The sequence below is a fragment of the Coregonus clupeaformis genome, chromosome 33 (genome assembly GCF_020615455.1).
Source record: "Coregonus clupeaformis isolate EN_2021a chromosome 33, ASM2061545v1, whole genome shotgun sequence".
Taxonomy (NCBI): Eukaryota; Metazoa; Chordata; class Actinopteri; order Salmoniformes; family Salmonidae; genus Coregonus; species Coregonus clupeaformis.
The window spans coordinates 7119363-7139240 of NC_059224.1; the positions used below are offsets into that span (position 1 = coordinate 7119363).

The 19878-nt window shown below is 42.2% G+C and overlaps 1 protein-coding gene across 4 annotated transcripts in view; it reads right to left on the bottom strand.

Moving 5' to 3' along the window:
* The window catches only part of abcd4 (ATP-binding cassette, sub-family D (ALD), member 4), a 31668-nt gene extending 12409 nt beyond the window's left edge, over nucleotides 1–19259 (bottom strand). Inside the window, exons 1-13 of one of the 4 annotated variants that reach the window (XM_041860052.2) lie at nucleotides 18819–19259; nucleotides 18683–18723; nucleotides 17976–18094; nucleotides 16819–16946; nucleotides 15246–15385; nucleotides 14959–15075; nucleotides 13665–13790; nucleotides 13439–13489; nucleotides 9302–9396; nucleotides 8962–9083; nucleotides 5778–5869; nucleotides 5425–5514; nucleotides 4928–5073 (exon numbers count right to left, since the gene is read on the bottom strand). In XM_041860052.2, coding sequence (XP_041715986.1) covers nucleotides 4928–5073; nucleotides 5425–5514; nucleotides 5778–5869; nucleotides 8962–9083; nucleotides 9302–9396; nucleotides 13439–13489; nucleotides 13665–13790; nucleotides 14959–15075; nucleotides 15246–15385; nucleotides 16819–16946; nucleotides 17976–18094; nucleotides 18683–18723 — 1267 coding nt within the window. In that variant the 5' untranslated portion in view covers nucleotides 18819–19259. The other 3 variants (XM_041860053.2, XM_041860054.2, XM_041860055.2) reach the window with 3 other exon arrangements.
* Between the last annotated feature and the right edge of the window lie 619 nt (nucleotides 19260–19878).

A 19878-nucleotide genomic window follows, 5' to 3' on the forward strand; every position in this document is an offset into this window, starting at 1 on the left:
TCCACCCCTACCTGTATATTATAATATACCTGTCCTGTCCTACCTGTATACTATAATATACCTGTCCTGTCTACCTGTATATTATAATATACCTGTCCTGTCCTACCTGTATATTATAATATACCTGTCCTGTCTACCTTTATACTATAATATACCTGTCTTGTCTACCTGTATATTATAATATACCTGTCCTGTCTACCTGTATATTATAATATACCCGTCTACCCCTACCTGTATATTATAATATAACTGTCCTGTCTACCTGTGTATTATTATATACCTGTCTACCCCTACCTGTGTATTATAATATACCTGTCCTGTCTACCTGTATATTATAATATACCTGTCCTGTCTACCTGTATATTATAATATACCTGTCTACCCCTACCTGTATATTATAATATACCTGTCCACCCCTACCTGTATATTATAATATACCTGTCCTGTCTACCTGTATATTATAATATACCTGTCCTGTCTACCTGTATATTATAATATACCTGTCTACCCCTACCTGTTTATTATAATATACCTGTCCACCCCTACCTGTATATTATAATATACCTGTCCTGTCTACCTGTATATTATAATATACCTGTCTACTCCTACCTGTATATTATAATATACCTGTCTATCCCTACCTGTATATTATAATATACATGTCTACCCCTACCTGTATATTATAATATACCTGTCTACCCCTACCTGTATATTATAATATAACTGTCCACCCCTACCTGTATATTATAATATACCTGTCCTGTCTACCTGTATATTATAATATACCTGTCCTGTCTACCTGTATATTATAATATACCTGTCTACCCCTACCTGTATATTATAATATACCTGTCCACCCCTACCTGTATATTATAATATACCTGTCTTGTCTACCTGTATATTATAATATAACTGTCCTGTCTACCTGTGTATTATTATATACCTGTCTACCCCTACCTGTGTATTATAATATACCTGTCCACCCCTACCTGTATATTATAATATACCTGTCCTGTCTACCTGTATATTATAATATACCTGTCCTGTCTACCTGTATATTATAATATACCTGTCTACCCCTACCTGTATATTATAATATACCTGTCCAACCCTACCTGTATATTATAATATACCTGTCTTGTCTACCTGTATATTATAATATACCTGTCCTGTCTACCTGTGTATTATAATATACCTGTCCACCCCTACCTGTATACTATAATATACCTGTCTTGTCTACCTGTATATTATAATATACCTGTCCTGTCTACCTGTATATTATAATATACCTGTCTACCCCTACCTGTATATTATAATATAACTGTCCTGTCTACCTGTGTATTATTATATACCTGTCTACCCCTACCTGTGTATTATAATATACCTGTCCACCCCTACCTGTATATTATAATATACCTGTCCTGTCTACCTGTGTATTATTATATACCTGTCTACCCCTATCTGTGAATTATGACAAACCAGTCTACCCCTACCTGTATATTATAATATACCTGCCCTGTCTACCTGTATATTATAATATACCTGTCCTGTCTACCTGTATATTATAATATACCTGTCCTGTCTACCTGTATATTATAATATACATGTCTACCCCTACCTGTATATTATAATATACATGTCTACCCCTACCTGTATATTATGACATACCTGTCTACCCCTACCTGTATATTATAATATACCTGTCCTGTCTACCTGTATATTATAATATACCTGTCCTGTCTACCTGTATATTATAATATACCTGTCTACCCCTACCTGTATATTATGACATACCGGTCTACCCCTACCTGTATATTATAATATACCTGTCCTGTCAACCTGTATATTATAATATACCTGTCTACCTCTACCTGTATATTATAATATACCTGTCTACCTCTACCTGTATATTATAATATACCTGTCCTGTCTACCTGTATATTATAATATACCTGTCCTGTCTACCTGTATATTATAATATACCTGTCTACCTCTACCTGTATATTATAATATACCTGTCTACCGCTACCTGTATATTATAATATACCTGTCTACCTCTACCTGTATATTATAATATACCTGTCCTGTCTACCTGTATATTATAATATACCTGTCTACCTCTACCTGTATATTATAATATACCTGTCTACCTCTACCTGTATATTATAATATACCTGTCTACCCCTACCTGTATATTATAATAATAATAATAATAATAATATGCCATTTAGCAGACGCTTTTATCCAAAGCGACTTACAGTCATGCGTGCATACATTTTTTTGTGTATGGGTGGTCCCGGGGATCGAACCCACTACCTTGGCGTTACAAGCGCCGTGCTCTACCAGCTGAGCTACACCTGTCTCCCCCTACCTGTATATTATAATATACCTGTCTACCTCTACCTGTATATTATAATATACCTGTCTACCTCTACCTGTATATTATAATATACCTGTCCTGTCTACCTGTGTATTATTATATACCTGTCTACCCCTACCTGTGTATTATAATATACCTGTCTACCCCTACCTGTATATTATAATATACCTGTCCTGTCTACCTGTGTATTATTATATACCTGTCTACCCCTACCTGTGTATTATGACATACCTGTCTACCCCTACCTGTATATTATAATATACCTGTCCTGTCTACCTGTGTATTATTATATACCTGTCTACCCCTACCTGTGTATTATGACAAACCAGTCTACCCCTACCTGTATATTATAATATACCTGCCCTGTCTACCTGTATATTATAATATACCTGTCCTGTCTACCTGTATATTATAATATACCTGTCTACCCCTACCTGTATATTATGACATACCTGTCTACCTCTACCTGTATATTATAATATACCTGTCTACCTCTACCTGTATATTATAATATACCTGTCCTGTCTACCTGTGTATTATTATATACCTGTCTACCCCTACCTGTGTATTATAATATACCTGTCTACCCCTACCTGTATATTATAATATACCTGTCCTGTCTACCTGTGTATTATTATATACCTGTCTACCCCTACCTGTGTATTATGACATACCTGTCTACCCCTACCTGTATATTATAATATACCTGTCCTGTCTACCTGTGTATTATTATATACCTGTCTACCCCTACCTGTGTATTATGACATACCTGTCTACCCCTACCTGTATATTATAATATACATGTCTACCCCTACCTGTTTATTATAATATACCTGTCTACCCCTACCTGTATATTATAATAAACCTGTCTACCCCTACCTGTATATTATAATATACCTGTCTCCCCTACCTGTATATTATAATATACCTGTCTACCTCTACCTGTATATTATAATATACCTGTCTCCTACCTGTGTATTATTATATACCTGTCTACCCCTACCTGTATATTATAATATACCTGTCTACCCCTACCTGTATATTATAATATACCTGTCTACCCCTACCTGTATATTATAATATACCTGTCTACCCCTACCTGTATATTATAATATACCTGTCTACCCCTACCTGTATATTATAATATATCTGTCTCGTCTACCTGTGTATTATAATATACCTGTCTACCCCCTACCTGTGTATTATAATATACCTGTCTACCCTACCTGTATATTATAATATACATGTCTACCCCTACCTGTATATTATAATATACCTGTCTCCCCCTACCTGTATATTATAATATACCTGTCTACCCCTACCTGTATATTATAATATACCTGTCTCCCCCTACCTGTATATTATGACATACCTGTCTACCCCTACCTGTATATTATAATAAACCTGTCTACCCCTACCTGTATATTATAATAAACCTGTCCTGTCTACCTGTATATTATAATACACCTGTCTACCTCTACCTGTATATTATAATATACCTGTCTACCCCTACCTGTATATTATAATATACCTGTCTCCCCCTACCTGTATATTATAATATACCTGTCTACCCCTACCTGTATATTATAATATACCTGTCTACCCCTACCTGTATATTATAATATACCTGTCTACCCCTACCTGTATATTATAATATACCTGTCTACCCCTACCTGTATATTATAATATACCTGTCCACCCCTACCTGTATATTATAATATACCTGTCTACCCCTACCTGTATATTATAATATACCTGTCCTGTCTACCTGTATATCATAATACACCTGTCTACCTCTACCTGTATATTATAATACACCTGTCTACCTCTACCAGTATATTATAATATACCTGTCTACCCCTCCCTGTATATTATAATATACCTGTCCTGTCTACCTGTATATTATAATATACCTGTCTATCCCTACCTGTATATTATAATATACCTGTCTACCCCTACCTGTGTATTATAATATACCTGTCTACCCCTACCTGTATATTATAATATACCTGTCTACCCCTACCTGTATATTATAATATACCTGTCTACCCCTACCTGTATATTATAATATACCTGTCCTGTCTACCTGTATATTATAATATACCTGTCTATCCCTACCTGTATATTATAATATACCTGTCTACCCCTACCTGTATATTATAATATACCTGTCTTCCCTACCTGTATATTATAATATACCTGTCCTGCCTACCTGTATATTATAATATACCTGTCCACCCCTACCTGTATATTATAATATACCTGTCTACCCCTACCTGTATATTATAATATACCTGCCCTGTCTACCTGTATATTATAATCTACCTGTATATTATAATATACCTGTCTCCCCCTACCTGTATATTATAATATACCTGTCCTGTCTACCTGTATATTATAATATACCTGTCTCCCCCTACCTGTATATTATAATATACCTGTCCTGTCTACCTGTATATTATAATATACCTGTCTACCCCTACCTGTATATTATAATATACCTGTCTACCTCTACCTGTATATTATAATATACCTGTCTACCCCTACCTGTGTTCCCCACCACCAACAGATGGGAGCCCTGGCTGATCTTGAGACTCAGCTCTTCAACCAGCAGCTGCTCAGAGAAGGGACTCTTGTAGGACACACAGTCCAGGATGAAGGCTGTGTCTGCTGGACCACCGTGGACCCTGTCACTGCAAGGCGAGGGGAGGGGAGGGGAGGGGAGGGGAGGTGAAGAGCGTTGAAGAGGAGGCAGCAGGTAGCCTAGTGGTTAAGAGCATTGTGCCAGTAACCCAAAGGTCTATGTGCCCTTGAGCAAGGCACTTATCCCTAATTGCTCCTGTAAGTCGATCTCTGCTAAATGACTAAAATGTAAAAATGTCACATGTAGGAGAGGAGAGAATCTTTAGCTATGTCCCTTTCAGCATTCTCCGTTTTGTGATTGTGCACTCGTAATCCGACCTTCAAAACTCATTTCTGTGCTCTGTTTGAGTACTCTGGAGCATGGAAGCCATCTTAATGGAACATACTGCAGCTGTTTTTACCTGTCAAAGTCGTAGGAATCTCCTGATGCGGGGTCGTAGTCACACTGGGTCCTCAAGATATCATCCATTACTTCCCTCAGCTCTCCAATCCTGAACACAACACACACACACACATAATGACAACGAGCTTCTGGGTGTTACTACACACGCAAGCGTGCACACACACACACTCACACACACACACACACACACACACACACACACACACACACACACACACACACACACACACACACACACACACACACACACACACACACACACACACACACACACACACACACTCACACACACACACACACACACTCACACACACACACACATACATGGTTGATGAGTATGCGTAATGTTACCTGTGGGTGTATCCAGCCACGTCTGACAGAGTGCTGGAGAGGTCTATTAGCTGAGTAAAGCAGTTTATCAAGTAGATACATACAAAGGCATTCTGGGAAAGGGAGAGACAGAGGAAGAGAGAGAGAGACAGAGGAAGAGAGAGAGAGACAGAGGGAAGAGAGAGGGAGACAGAGGAAGAGAGAGGGAGACAGAGGAAGAGAGAGAGAGACAGAGGAAGAGAGAGAGAGACAGAGGAAGAGAGAGAGAGACAGAGGAAGAGAGAGAGAGACAGAGGAAGAGAGAGAGAGACAGAGAAGAGAGAGAGAGAGAGAGAGAGAGAGAGAGAGAGAGAGAGAGAGAGAGAGAGAGAGAGAGAGAGAGAGAGAGAGAGAGAGAGAGAGAGAGAGAGAGAGAGAGGAAGAGAGAGAGAGACAGAGGAAGAGAGAGAGATTTGTGACTATGTGGTCAAACACTGCAAGGCAGAATAAGAGAAAGTATTGACAAAAGGAGTATAAATGTCCCCCAGTTCAGGAAGTCCTTGAACCTATACACCTGCTCTGTTCTCTTCCTGTCCAGGACAGGACATTACATACAGAGACCTTTTTAAAGTAAATCAGATGGTACATTATATACTGCCACCCAGAGGACAGAGGCTGTAATGACAATACTGAGGGCATAGAGACAACAAGTCAACTGTGGAGAGAGAGGGGAAAAGATAGTGACAGTCCCCTGGAATACTGTACCTTACTGATGAGGACACAGACCCCCGGACTACTGTAACTTACTGATGAGGACACTGTCCCCCGGACAACTGTAACTTACTGATGAGGACACAGACCCCTGGACTACTGTAACTTACTGATGAAAGCACTGATCTCCCCTGGACTACTGTAACTTACTGATGAGGACACTGTCCCCTGGACTACTGTACCTTACTGATGAGGACACTGTCCCCTGGACTACTGTACCTTACTAATGAGAGCACTGAGCTCCCCTGGACTACTGTACCTTACTGATGAGGACACTGTCCCCTGGACTAATGTACATTACTGATGAGGACACTGTCCCCTGGACTACTGTACCTTACTGATGAGAGCACTGTCCCCTGGACTACTGTACCTTACTGATGAGAGCACTGTCACCTGGACTACTGCACCTTACTAATGAGAGCACTGAGCACCCCTGGACTACTGTACCTTACTGATGAGGACACTGAGCTCCCTTGGACTACTGTAACTTACTGATGAGGACACTGTCCCCTGGACTACTGTACCTTACTGATGAGGACACTGAGCTCCCTTGGACTACTGTAACTTACTGATGAGGACACTGTCCCCTGGACTACTGTACCTTACTGATGAGAGCACTGAGCTCCCCTGGACTACTGTACCTTACTGATGAGAGCACTGAGCTCCCCTGGACTACTGTACCTTACTGATGAGGACACTGTCCCCAGGACTACTGTACTTTACTGATGAGAGCACTGATCTCCCCTGGACTACTGTACCTTACTGATGATGACACTGAGCTCCGCTGGACTACTGTAACTTACTAATGAGGACACTGTCCCCTGGACTACTGTACCTTACTGATGAGAGCACTGAGCTCCCCTGGACTACTGTACCTTACTGATGAGGACGCTGTCCCCTGGACTACTGTACATTACTGATGAGGACACTGTCCCCTGGACTACTGTACCTTACTGATGAGAGCACTGAGCTCCCCTGGACTAATGTACCTTACTGATGAGAGCACTGAGCTCCCCTGGACTACTGTACTTTACTGATGAGGACACTGAGCTCCCCTGGACTACTGTACATTACTGATGAGAGCACTGAGCTCCCCAGGACTACTGTACTTTACTGATGAGGACACTGTCCCCTGGACTACTGTACCTTACTGATGAGAGCACTGAGCTCCCCTGGACTACTGTACCTTACTGATGAGAGCACTGAGCTCCCCTGGACTACTGTAACTTACTGATGAGGACACTGTCCCCTGGACTACTGTACCTTACTGATGAGAGCACTGTCACCTGGACTACTGTACCTTACTGATGAGAGCACTGAGCTCCCCTGGACTACTGCACCTTACTGATGAGAACACTGAGCTCCCCTGGACTACTGTACATTACTGATGAGAGCACTGAGCTCCCCTGGACTACTGTACCTTACTGATGAGGACACTGTCCCCTGGACTACTGTAACTTACTGATGAGAACACTGAGCTCCCCTGGACTACTGTACCTTACTGATGAGGACACTGTCCCCTGGACTACTGTACCTTACTGATGAGAGCAATGTCACCTGGACTACTGTACCTTACTGATGAGGACACTGAGCTCCCCTGGACTACTGTAACTTACTGATGAGGACACTGTCCCCTGGACTACTGTACCTTACTGATGAGAGCACTGTCACCTGGACTACTGTACCTTACTGATGAGAGCACTGAGCTCCCCTGGACTACTGTACCTTACTGATGAGGACACTGTCCCCTGGACTACTGTAACTTACTGATGAGGACACTGTCCCCTGGACTACTGTACCTTACTGATGAGGACACTGTCCCCTGGACTACTGTACCTTACTGATGAGAGCACTGTCACCTGGACTACTGTACCTTACTGATGAGAGCACTAAGCTCCCCTGGACTACTGTACCTTACTGATGAGGACACTGTCCCCTGGACTACTGTACCTTACTGATGAGAGCACTGAGCTCCCCAGGACTACTGTACCTTACTGATGAGGACACTGTCCCCTGGACTACTGTACCTTACTGATGAGAGCACTGAGCTCCCCTGGACTACTGTACCTTACTGGTGAGGACACTGAGCACCCCTGGACTACTGTACCTTACTGATGAGAGCACTGAGCTCCCCTGGACTACTGTACCTTACTGATGAGGACACTGTCCCCTGGACTACTGTACCTTACTGATGAGAGCACTGAGCTCCCCAGGACTACTGTACCTTACTGATGAGGACACTGTCCCCTGGACTACTGTACCTTACTGATGAGAGCACTGAGCTCCCCTGGACTACTGTACCTTACTGATGAGGACACTGAGCTCCCCTGGACTACTGTACCTTACTGATGAGGACACTGTCCCCTGGACTACTGTACCTTACTGATGAGAGCACTGAGCTCCCCTGGACTACTGTACCTTACTGATGAGGACACTGTCCCCTGGACTACTGTACCTTACTGATGAGAGCACTGAGCTCCCCTGGACTGAGGTTGTCATAAACACCAGTGAAGATGGGGATGGAGATAACAATGTAGCTGAGGATACCACCCAGGTAGTCAAAGGTGTTCACTCCAACTGAGAGAGGAGAGGACAGCAGAACAGAGGAGAGGAGGAGAGGGGAGAAAAGAGTTGTTTAGATCCCACCATTTGCATTTGGAGAATTCTAGAGAACTCAAATATCCTTTTAAACACAATCAGACGTACGGTGTGTGTGTGTGTGTGTGTGTGTGTGTGTGTGTACATGCAGGTGTGTGTGTGTGTGTGTGTGTGTACATGCAGGTGTGTGTCCTTACTGTACAGCCAGAGTTCTTTGTTCATCAGACTCTTCTGGCAGCGCAGCAGGGTCTGCAGTCTCCTGTCTGTCCTCATGTGTTCCACCTTACCAGCTCTGTATTCAGGTTCAACAGCACAGACCACGGGGGGGTAGATCAGCTTAATATTGCAGATAGATTGTAACTTCCATCAATGAAATTGTCTGCATCACTTCCAATCCCCCATGTTTTATATATATATATATATATATATATATATATATATATATATACAGTGGGGAGAACAAGTATTTGATACACTGCTGATTTTGCAGGTTTTCGCAAATCCAGAAAATCACATTGTATGATTTTTAAGTAATTAATTTGCATTTTATTGCATGACATAATTATTTGATACATCAGAAAAGCGGAACTTAATATTTGGTACAGAAACCTTTGTTTGCAATTACAGAGATCATACGTTTCCTGTAGGTCTTGACCAGGTTTGCACACACTGCAGCAGGGATTTTGGCCCACTCCTCCATACAGACCTTCTCCAGATCCTTCAGGTTTTCGGGGGCTGTCGCTGGGCAATACAGACTTTCAGCTCCCTCCAAAGATTTTCTATTGGGTTCAGTTCTGGAGACTGGCTAGGCCACTCCAGGACCTTGAGATGCTTCTTACGGAGCCACTCCTTAGTTGCCCTGGCTGTGTGTTTCGGTCGTTGTCATGCTGGAAGACCCAGCCATGACCCATCTTCAATGCTCTTACTGAGGGAAGGAGGTTGTTGGCCAAGATCTCGCGATACATGGCCCCATCCATCCTCCCCTCAATACGGTGCAGTCGTCCTGTCCCCTTTGCAGAAAAGCATCCCCAAAGAATGATGTTTCCCACCTCCATGCTTCACGGTTGGGATGGTGTTCTTGGGGTTGTACTCATCCTTCTTCTTCCTCCAAACACGGCGAGTGGAGTTTAGACCAAAAAGCTCTATTTTTGTCTCATCAGACCACATGACCTTCTCCCATTCCTCCTCTGGATCATCCAGATGGTCATTGGCAAACTTCAGATGGGCCTGGACATGCGCTGGCTTGAGCAGGGGGACCTTGCGTGCGCTGCAGGATTTTAATCCATGACGGCTTAGTGTGTTACTAATGGTTTTCTTTGAGACTGTGGTCCCAGCTTTCTTCAGGTCATTGATCAGGTCCTGCCGTGTAGTTCTGGGCTGATCCCTCACCTTCCTCATGATCATTGATGCCCCACGAGGTGAGATCTTGCATGGAGCCCCAGACCGAGGGTGATTGACCGTCATCTTGAACTTCTTCAATTTTCTAATAATTGCGCCAACAGTTGTTGCCTTCTCACCAAGCTGCTTGCCTATTGTCCTGTAGTCCATCCCAGCCTTGTACAGGTCTACAATTTTATCCCTGATGTCCTTACACAGCTCTCTGGTCTTGGCCATTGAGGTGAGGTTGGAGTCTGTTTGATTGAGTGTGTGGACAGGTGTCTTTTATACAGGTAACGAGTTCAAACAGGTGCAGTTAATACAGGTAATGAGTGGAGAACAGGAGGGCTTCTTAAAGAAAAACTAACAGGTCTGTGAGAGCCGGAATTCTTACTGGTTGGTAGGTGATCAAATACTTATGTCATGCAATAAAATGCAAATTAATTACTTAAAAATCATACAATGTGATTTTCTGGATTTTTGTTTTAGATTCCGTCTCTCACAGTTGAAGTGTACCTATGATAAAAATTACAGACCTCTACATGCTTTGTAAGTAGGAAAACTTGCAAAATCGGCAGTGTATCAAATACTTGTTCTCCCCACTGTGTGTATATATATATATATATATATATATATATATACACACACATACATACATACATACACATCCTTTAAAAATATATATATATTCCCCTTTATTACTTTCCAACCCCACCACCCCTTCCCTACTTGGAGTAAACTAGTGAACAACAATGCTTAGTCCTCTACTTCCAGCTTATACCTACTATCTACATTTTATGGACACAGTCAATTTCACAATAATTATATTTTGTTTGTTTTTTTCTCCTGAACTTCCTCTACTCTCAACCTCTCCGATCATTTTCATGATGTCCATCTGATTTGCTTCTATATGCCATATCTTTCTAACTGTGCTCTTTCACAAAAGCTCTCAACCTATAACCTATATACTTATTATGGACACAGTATGCTTTACATTAGTTATCTTGTTATTATTTGTTGTTAGTTGTTAGTCCCATCCTTCAACTCTATTCAACACCTCCCATCTATTTCTGAACACCATCCATATTGGATTTCTATTTGCCATATATATTTCAACTGTACTGTGATGTCTTACAAAAGTTCTGAACCTTTCTATTCTCATTGTTTCTACAGATTGCGAACCGAAAATAAACATTTTTGCTAAAAGTATTATTATGTTATTGATTGATTGACTATGACTTTTCAGATCACCCAGTAGTGCTATCTGCAGGGTTAGCTCCAGGTAAATATTGCAATCCTTTGGCCATTCCTGGACCTGTGTCCAAAAACAAGCTACAAATGGACAGTACCAAAACAAATGATCTAATGATTCTGTCTCTTCGCAGCAAAATCTGCAGAGCTGGGAAGATTGTATCCCCCATATAAATAACATTATGTTGGTAGCAAGAATTTTATATAATAATTTAAATAGAAAGATTCTAAGTTTTGAATCCGGTGTCGTTTTGCGTATCAGTTCATAAACACTATGCCATGGGATCGGTACGTCAAAAATCTCTTCCCAACTATTTTGCAATCTATATGGGACGGCTGTCAATCCTTTGGTCCTTAAATGACACTGATATACTTTTTTATTTATCACAGTTTTCTTTAACCAATTATGTTCTTTAATGCAAGGCCGACAGACAAGTTCCTTACTTTCTCCCCCTTCCACTTTCCTCTTCCATTTTTGCGGTAATGCTGCAATTATTTGGTTGTAATTTTGGGTAGAGCAGACATTTCCATATGTTTTTGTTAGCTGCATGTGCGACATAACTCCACCAGTCCTACCGATGATATCATTTACAAAGATTATACCTTTTTTTTAATGTTGTCAAAAAAAAAAGGGTTTTTGTCAATTAGTATATTTGAGTTTAACCACAATATTTGTTGCATTATTTGTTCTGTCGTTTCTGGAGGATTAAATTGAAATTGCAACCAACTTTCTATGGCTTGTTTTAGAAATAGTGATATTTGGGAGATGATCTCCTTTTCAAATAACTGAAAGTGAGAGGTTGTAATCTGAATAAAGGTAAAAAGGCCATTCTTGAACATTGGGTGAGACAATCTTACTAATTTGCTAGAGAACCAGTTCGGATTTAAGTATAACTTTTGTATGACTGAAGCTTTTAGTGATAGGTCTAATGCTTTAATATTTAATAATTTCTGTCCTCCGAATTCATATTCATTATATAAATAGGCCCGTTTAATTTTGTCTGGCTTGCCGTTCCAAATAAAATTGAATATTTTTTTCTCATATCATTTAAAAAACTGTTCGCTAGGCGTAGGCAAGACCATAAGCAAATAGGTAAACTGGGATAATACTAAAGAGTTAATCAGGGTGATTTTTCCACAAATTGACAGGTATTCCAAAAAACTTCTCAACAGCTTCTACCCCCAAGCCATTAGACTCCTGAACAGCTAATCATGGCTACCCAGACTATTTGCACTGCCCCCCCACCCCCACCCTTTTACGCTGCTGCTACTCTGTTAATTATTTATGCATAGTCACTTTAACTCTACCCACATGTACATATTACTTCAACTACCTCAACTAGCCGGTGCCCCCGCACATTGACTCTGCACCGGTACCCCCCTGTATATATAGCCTCCCTACTGTAATTTTATTTTACTTCTGCTCTTTTTTTCTCAACACTTTTTTGTTGTTTTATTCTACTTTTTTTTATTAAAAATAAATACACTGTTGGTTAAGGGCTGTAAGTAAGCATTTCACTGTAATGTCTGCACCTGTTGTATTCGGCGCATGTGGCCAATAAAATTTGATTTGATTTACCTTTCTAAGTCTTACCAGCTCTGTATTCAGCTCCAACAGCACAGACCACTAAGTCTCAATGCATAGACACAAGACGGACAGATCATATCACAGTCCAACCCATGTGGCTCACTTGTGTTTCACTGACCTGTAGAAGGCAGCAGACTCTGCGTTGGACCGGATTTGCATGTGCTTGAACCTGGAAGTAAAAACCCAAAGTCACGTCAGAGGTCACTTCACTTAAAAATGTCACGTGAAATGACAGCACATCATGTCCCATATCCTATTTATCTATAATATTACAAGGTAACACATTTGGCAGTATGTTTGCCAATTACATACAAACAGAGAGGGTGTATATATCGTTCCTGTACCTGAAGTCTCCCTCCAGTTTCTCCTGTTCAAACAGAGTTGACACAATTGGCCCCATGAGGATTTTATTGGTGATAGTCCCGACTATGAAGTAGCCAAAGATACTAACAGGACCGATCCAGCCAGTGCTACAGGGGAGAGGGTAAGAGCAGGAGAGGGGGGGATGAGGGGGAGATGGAGGGGGAGAAGGGGGAGATGGAGGGGGAGATGGAGGGGGGAGAAGGGGGAGATGGAGGGGGAGATGGAGGGGGGATGAGAGGGGGATGAGAGGGGGGATGAGGGGAGATGGAGGGAGATGGAGGGGGAGAAGGGGGAGATGGAGGGGAGATGGATGGGGGATGAGGGGGAGATGGAGGGGGAGATGGAGATGGATGGGAGATGGATGAGGGGGAGATGGAGGGGGATAAGGGGGGAGATGGAGGGGGGATAAGGGGGAGATGGAGGGGGACAAGGGGGAGATGGAGGGGGATGAGGGGGAGATGGAGGGGGATAAGGGGGAGATGGAGGGGGGATGGAGGGGGAGATGGAGGGGGAGATGGAGGGGGACAAGGGGGAGATGGGGGGGACAAGGGGGAGATGGAGGGGGGACAAGGGGGAGATGAGGGGGGGATTAGGGGGAGATGGAGGGGGGATAAGGGGGAGATGGGGGGGATAAGGGGGAGATGGAGAGGGGGATAAGGGGGAGATGGAGGGGGATGGAGGGGGGATTAGGGGGAGATGGGACATGAATGATGGATAGAAAATTCATACATCTCTTTTTTTGTCAGCTGTTGCTTTCCATGCTAACCACATACCAAACCTTACCAATGAACATATCAACATTAGTACTAATCCATGTCATGTCTATGCAAATGTATTCAATGACAATTTCCCAATTCAAATCAGACTGAGGAGCTTAGTACCTCATAGGTAGACCAGGGTACTAACCTGTAGTAACATTGGTAGGTGTAGTATATCAGGGTACTAACCTGTAGTAACATTGGTAGGTGTAGTAGATCAGGGTACTAACCTGTAGTAACATTGGTAGGTGTAGTATATCAGGGTACTAACCTGTAGTAACATTGGTAGGTGTAGTAGATCAGGGTACTAACCTGTAGTAACATTGGTAGGTGTAGTAGATCAGGGTACTAACCTGTAGTAACATTGGTAGGTGTAGTATATCAGGGTACTAACCTGTAGTAACATTGGTAGGTGTAGTATATCAGGGTACTAACCTGTAGTAGCATTGGTAGGTGTAGTATATCAGGGTACTAACCTGTAGTAACATTGGTAGGTGTAGTATATCAGGGTACTAACCTGTAGTAACATTGGTAGGTGTAGTAGATCAGGGTGAATGGAGAGATGATCAGTCTGCTGGCCATGGTACTCATCTGTTTACATAACCTCTCTGTGTCCTGACTGATCCGCTGGTCTCTGGAAACACACACATATTTAAATCAGACGGACGCAAAAACACACACGCACTTCAAAATCTGTAAATTGTCTAATGATTGAGAGAGGAGAGGTTGAGACTATGTCAGTGTGTGTGTGTGTGTGTGTGTATGTGTGTGTGTGTGCGTGCGTGCGTGCGTGTGTGTGCGTACGGGTTATCGATGTCCTCTCTGAGCACGTTGAGTGAGTAGTAGACCCTGCCCTGGAAGTAAGCTCTGTGGAGACTCTCTGTTAAAGACTTCCTCCAACTCACAGACATCACACTGCAGATATACTGGTCCACACTCTTCAACTAGGAGAGAGAGAGAGAGAGAGAGAAACATGTATTTAGCCTGTATTCAAATTGGTTGGGTGAATTTCAAGACAATAAGTCGAATCTTCACATTCAGAAAATAGCTGATTTTGTAACTTATGAAGTTCAGTCCAGCTGAGTTAACACAATTTCTCCCTTGATTCCCAATTCCTGAATGACAACTTCACCTAGATTACTCAATGACGAGTGCACTTTCAGGGCAGGTCCTATAACACACAGTGAGATTGGAATGACCTGACCTCATAAAACAGTCACACAGCAGTCAATGAAGTGTATTTGCTGACATTGTAGTCAGTCCCTTTCAGCATGGTCCCAGACTCCCAGCTAACAATTCTAGGTGGATAGAAAATTTTTTGATGTGTGAGTGTCCAGTTTTCCGTTAGTTAGGGGAACATTCTATGTATGTTAGCAAAAACCACCAGAGAACCTATTGAGCATGTTTTGGCGTTAAGAGTTAGGAGAACATTCCCTCAATGTCAAACAAAACATACCCAGAACGTGGTTACCATGTTCTCATAATATTCTATGTTAATGTTCTAGACATTATTAACATTAATATATAAAATATTAATATTAATTAATTTCATGGGATGTTACGAGAATAATAACATATAATAATATGCCATTTAGCAGACGCTTTTATCCAAAGCGACTTACAGTCATGTGCGCATACATTTTTACGTATGGGTGGTTTCGGGGATCGACCCCACTACCCTGGCGTTACAAGCGCCGTGCTCTACCAGCTGAGCTACAGAGAACATTCATGTGTCCAGTTTTCGGAGGGTTAGGCGAATTGTCCATCCGTCACACCAAACCATACACAGACAATAGTTGCCATGTTCTCAGAATATCATATATTAATGTTCTAGACACGTTTCATTGGAACATTGGAAGAACGTTCCTGTGTCCAAGGACGTTTAAAACATAGGACATTCTGTCAAGGTCACTTGGAGGTTTTCGTCTAGTTCCCGACATGTTCCGGTGACGTCCCTAAAGACATTTTTAGGACGTCGCTGATGGTCCCCAAGAGACATTTTCCCCCAGATTTGTTTTTTCTTCATTACACATCACCCCTTGTTACTGTTGCCAAGCCCATCTAGGCCCTGACTGGTGAACCACTGATCCATTCACAGCTCTTTGTCTGTTCTGTTTGACATTAAGGGAATGGCCTCGTGGAAACAGTCCTTGCACATCACTGGGACATTCCTATGAAAACGTTAGGCAACGTTCTCTAAAGTTGTGGGATCGTTTGTTGTCAGCTGGGGTAAAACGTGAATGGGTTGGTGTGAGTATAAAAAGTTATCAAATAAAAATGGCTTCAGGTTGATTGCACTGGTGAAGGTGGCAACTGGTCGACGTTCTTGAGAACTAGTGAACTGGTCGACGCTCTTGAGAACTAGTGAACTACTCACCGTGGAGTTGAGCAGTATAAGCAGGAAGGCCAACCCTGCGAGGTTCTTGAACGCTCCATAGTCCTTGTCAGATAGGACCTCATAGAACTGACTGGGAATGACTCCCACTTGGTAAATGATCAGCTGTTCTGAGGAGAGAGAAGATGAGTCGGCAAACTGTGAGGCTGCGTCTCAAATGGCACCTTATTCCCTTTATAGTGCACTACTTTTGACAAGGGCCCAAGGGGTTCTGGTCAAAAGTAGTGCACTACAAAAGGGAATTTACTGCCATTTGGGACGCACACTTAGACGTGGCTTGTAAAACAAAAGAAACAAGTGCAGCTCATCTCTTGAAGAGATAAGGCTTTAGTTAGGCTTGCAAAAAGGCCCGTAACTTCACAAAAATACCCAGGTTTTCCAGATATCTTAGAAAGCTTATGCTTATTCCCCTTCAGATTCCAGGAATATTCCAGCTAGGATTTTTGAAAAAAAACAGGGGAACTTTATTTTAAAGTGATAAAGATTTTGCAACCCTAGCTGCAGCCTTGCATTGTGCCTGTGTGATTGATTCATAGATAACAGTCACGTAGTGAACAATAGAATAGTCATCAATAGTCTTGCAAACGTAACCCCCTTCCTCTATCTGATATCAAGAGCACTAAGCTCCTGAGGGTTTGACAGCCATCAGTCAATATAGAGAGGTTGACCTAATAACCTGACTGATGTTGTCTTCAGTTCACCCAATACGTCTTCATTTATCTAGGGGGCAGATAGGGCACATTCTTGTGGTCATCATTACTTATTTATTTTATTTTAGTCATTTAGCAGACGCTCTTATCCAGAGCGACTTACAGGAGCAATTAGGGTTAAGTGCCTTGCTCAAGGGGCACATCGACAGATTTTTCACCTAGTCGGTTCGGGGATTAGAACCAGCGACCTTTCGGTTACTGGCACAACGCTCTTACCCACTAAGCTACCTGCCGCCCACTTCTCTTGCCAACCACACCATTTACTGATCTCTCCCACACTCGTTTGATCACTGATCACTTTATTGGAGTATACTGTTTACCTCAACCCCGTATGAATAGGCACAGTCTCATTTCATAAGTTAAGATGGTGCCTATCTTTCCCATTCACTTGTGAACATAACGTGACCCATCACTTAAAGCTGACCACACCTGTGAGTGTGACTCCCACCAACGTCCCCAACATCAGTACGTTCTGACTGGACCATGATGGGAAGAGAACCCTCTGGATGCTGCAGAACCTCTGGACAAACCTCCAGTCTAGTTTGGGCCTTCTCGGTCACACACACACACACACACACACACACACACACACACACACACACACACACACACAGACAGAGAGAGAGAGAAATGTTATACACATGTATTAGGAACCAGAGTTCAAATCATAAGCTACATGTTTTGTGGGTCCTGTCATAGTAGATGGTCAAACCAGCTAGAGCTGGGAGGTGGTCAGAGCTGGTTTTAGCTGATCCAACCAGCTACTGGCACCATACCAGCTACCCATCTCAAAACACCGTGAGCTGGTCAAACAGGAGTTCCCAGCAGCTAGACTATTGTTTTGGCTAGCTGAACTGAACATGAACATTTCTGCTCATGACAAGGCATCGCAACAGGTCCAGCCGTAATAGATTAGCTGTGTACATTATGGAGCCTGCTATGTAAATATATCAATATTCTATTGTCAATGTCGACGAACTGAAATAGTCCATATAATCACTATAAAACATCAAGCCAATACACACACACACACACACACACACACACACACACACACACACACCAGCAGCCAGCGGATGCATTAGGACCAATGTATCACCTTTCATGACGCTGAGCCAATGATTAAATGCACTTACCTTTTTGTCCCTTTGCCACTCGCCCTTGCCAGTGGTGGCATCTGCACAGTAGTAGCCAAAGAAAGTCACAGTAGGTTATTTTGTGACTAGTACAAGCTCACTGGCGATATCAGTGCAGTGATTTCACAACTACTACCTGGCATGTGACAGTCCCAGCAAGACCACCGCAGAAGTAGAAACGAACCAGGAAGCAAGCTGCAACAATTTCAATGTACGGTTGGTTTATTACTAACCCAAGATAAACAACAGCCTGTCGTTTCCAATGGTAGCAAATTAATCATAGTGGGCAGAACAACGAGGAGGTGGGAAGAGCCAAGCAGGAGCTAGCGAGATGCTATTGGTGTGTTCTAGCATTTATTAGCATATTTCCGTTAGGGAACGCCTAATCTGTGTGCAATAACGCAATTCGCCCTTGCACACCTTCTAAACAACGGAATTTTTTAAAACTTTGGCAAAGGGTAATGTCTACGAAACTTAGTCCACTCTGTTCGTAAAATATTCTAATTTTCGGAACAGAAAACTGTATTGAGATAAATGTTTCATTGATGAGACAATGTGCAGAATGTCGGACAAAATCCATCTCGCGCCATCCTCTCCCACTGCCCGCCACTGGGCTTCCTCACATTACCAAATTTGGTGACGGGTGGAAATGCCAACCGGATGCTTCAGATTTATACATCCGGTGAAACATCTGGCTCATTGTTCTATCTGTGCCTTTACTTTGCGGTCGTCAAAAACAAATTAACCATTCTTGTTTGTCTCCGTCGTCACCCGATGTGTTATATCACTAGCTACAGTAACTAGACTTGTGGGAAAAGATCTTCGGAGTGTGGAAGTTTTGCTTTGTTTACATTTTGGGGAAAACTGTAGCTCAGCTGGTAGAGCACGGCGCTTGTAACGCCAAGGTAGTGGGTTCGATCCCCGGGACCACCCATACACAAAAATGTATGCACGCATGACTGTAAGTCGCTTTGGATAAAAGCGTCTGCTAAATGGCATATTATTATTATTATTATTATTATTAAAACAGTAGAAGAAGAATGCATGACGTTCAACTGTTCTAAAATGCACGCTGCCATCTAGTGGACAACTTGAATCAACACAATTTGTGCTTTTGTGACTGTGGTAATGTATATTATACTGTATATTATGATCCTATATTTGAAGAGATTCATCTTCCTTTTTTCTCTTTCTTT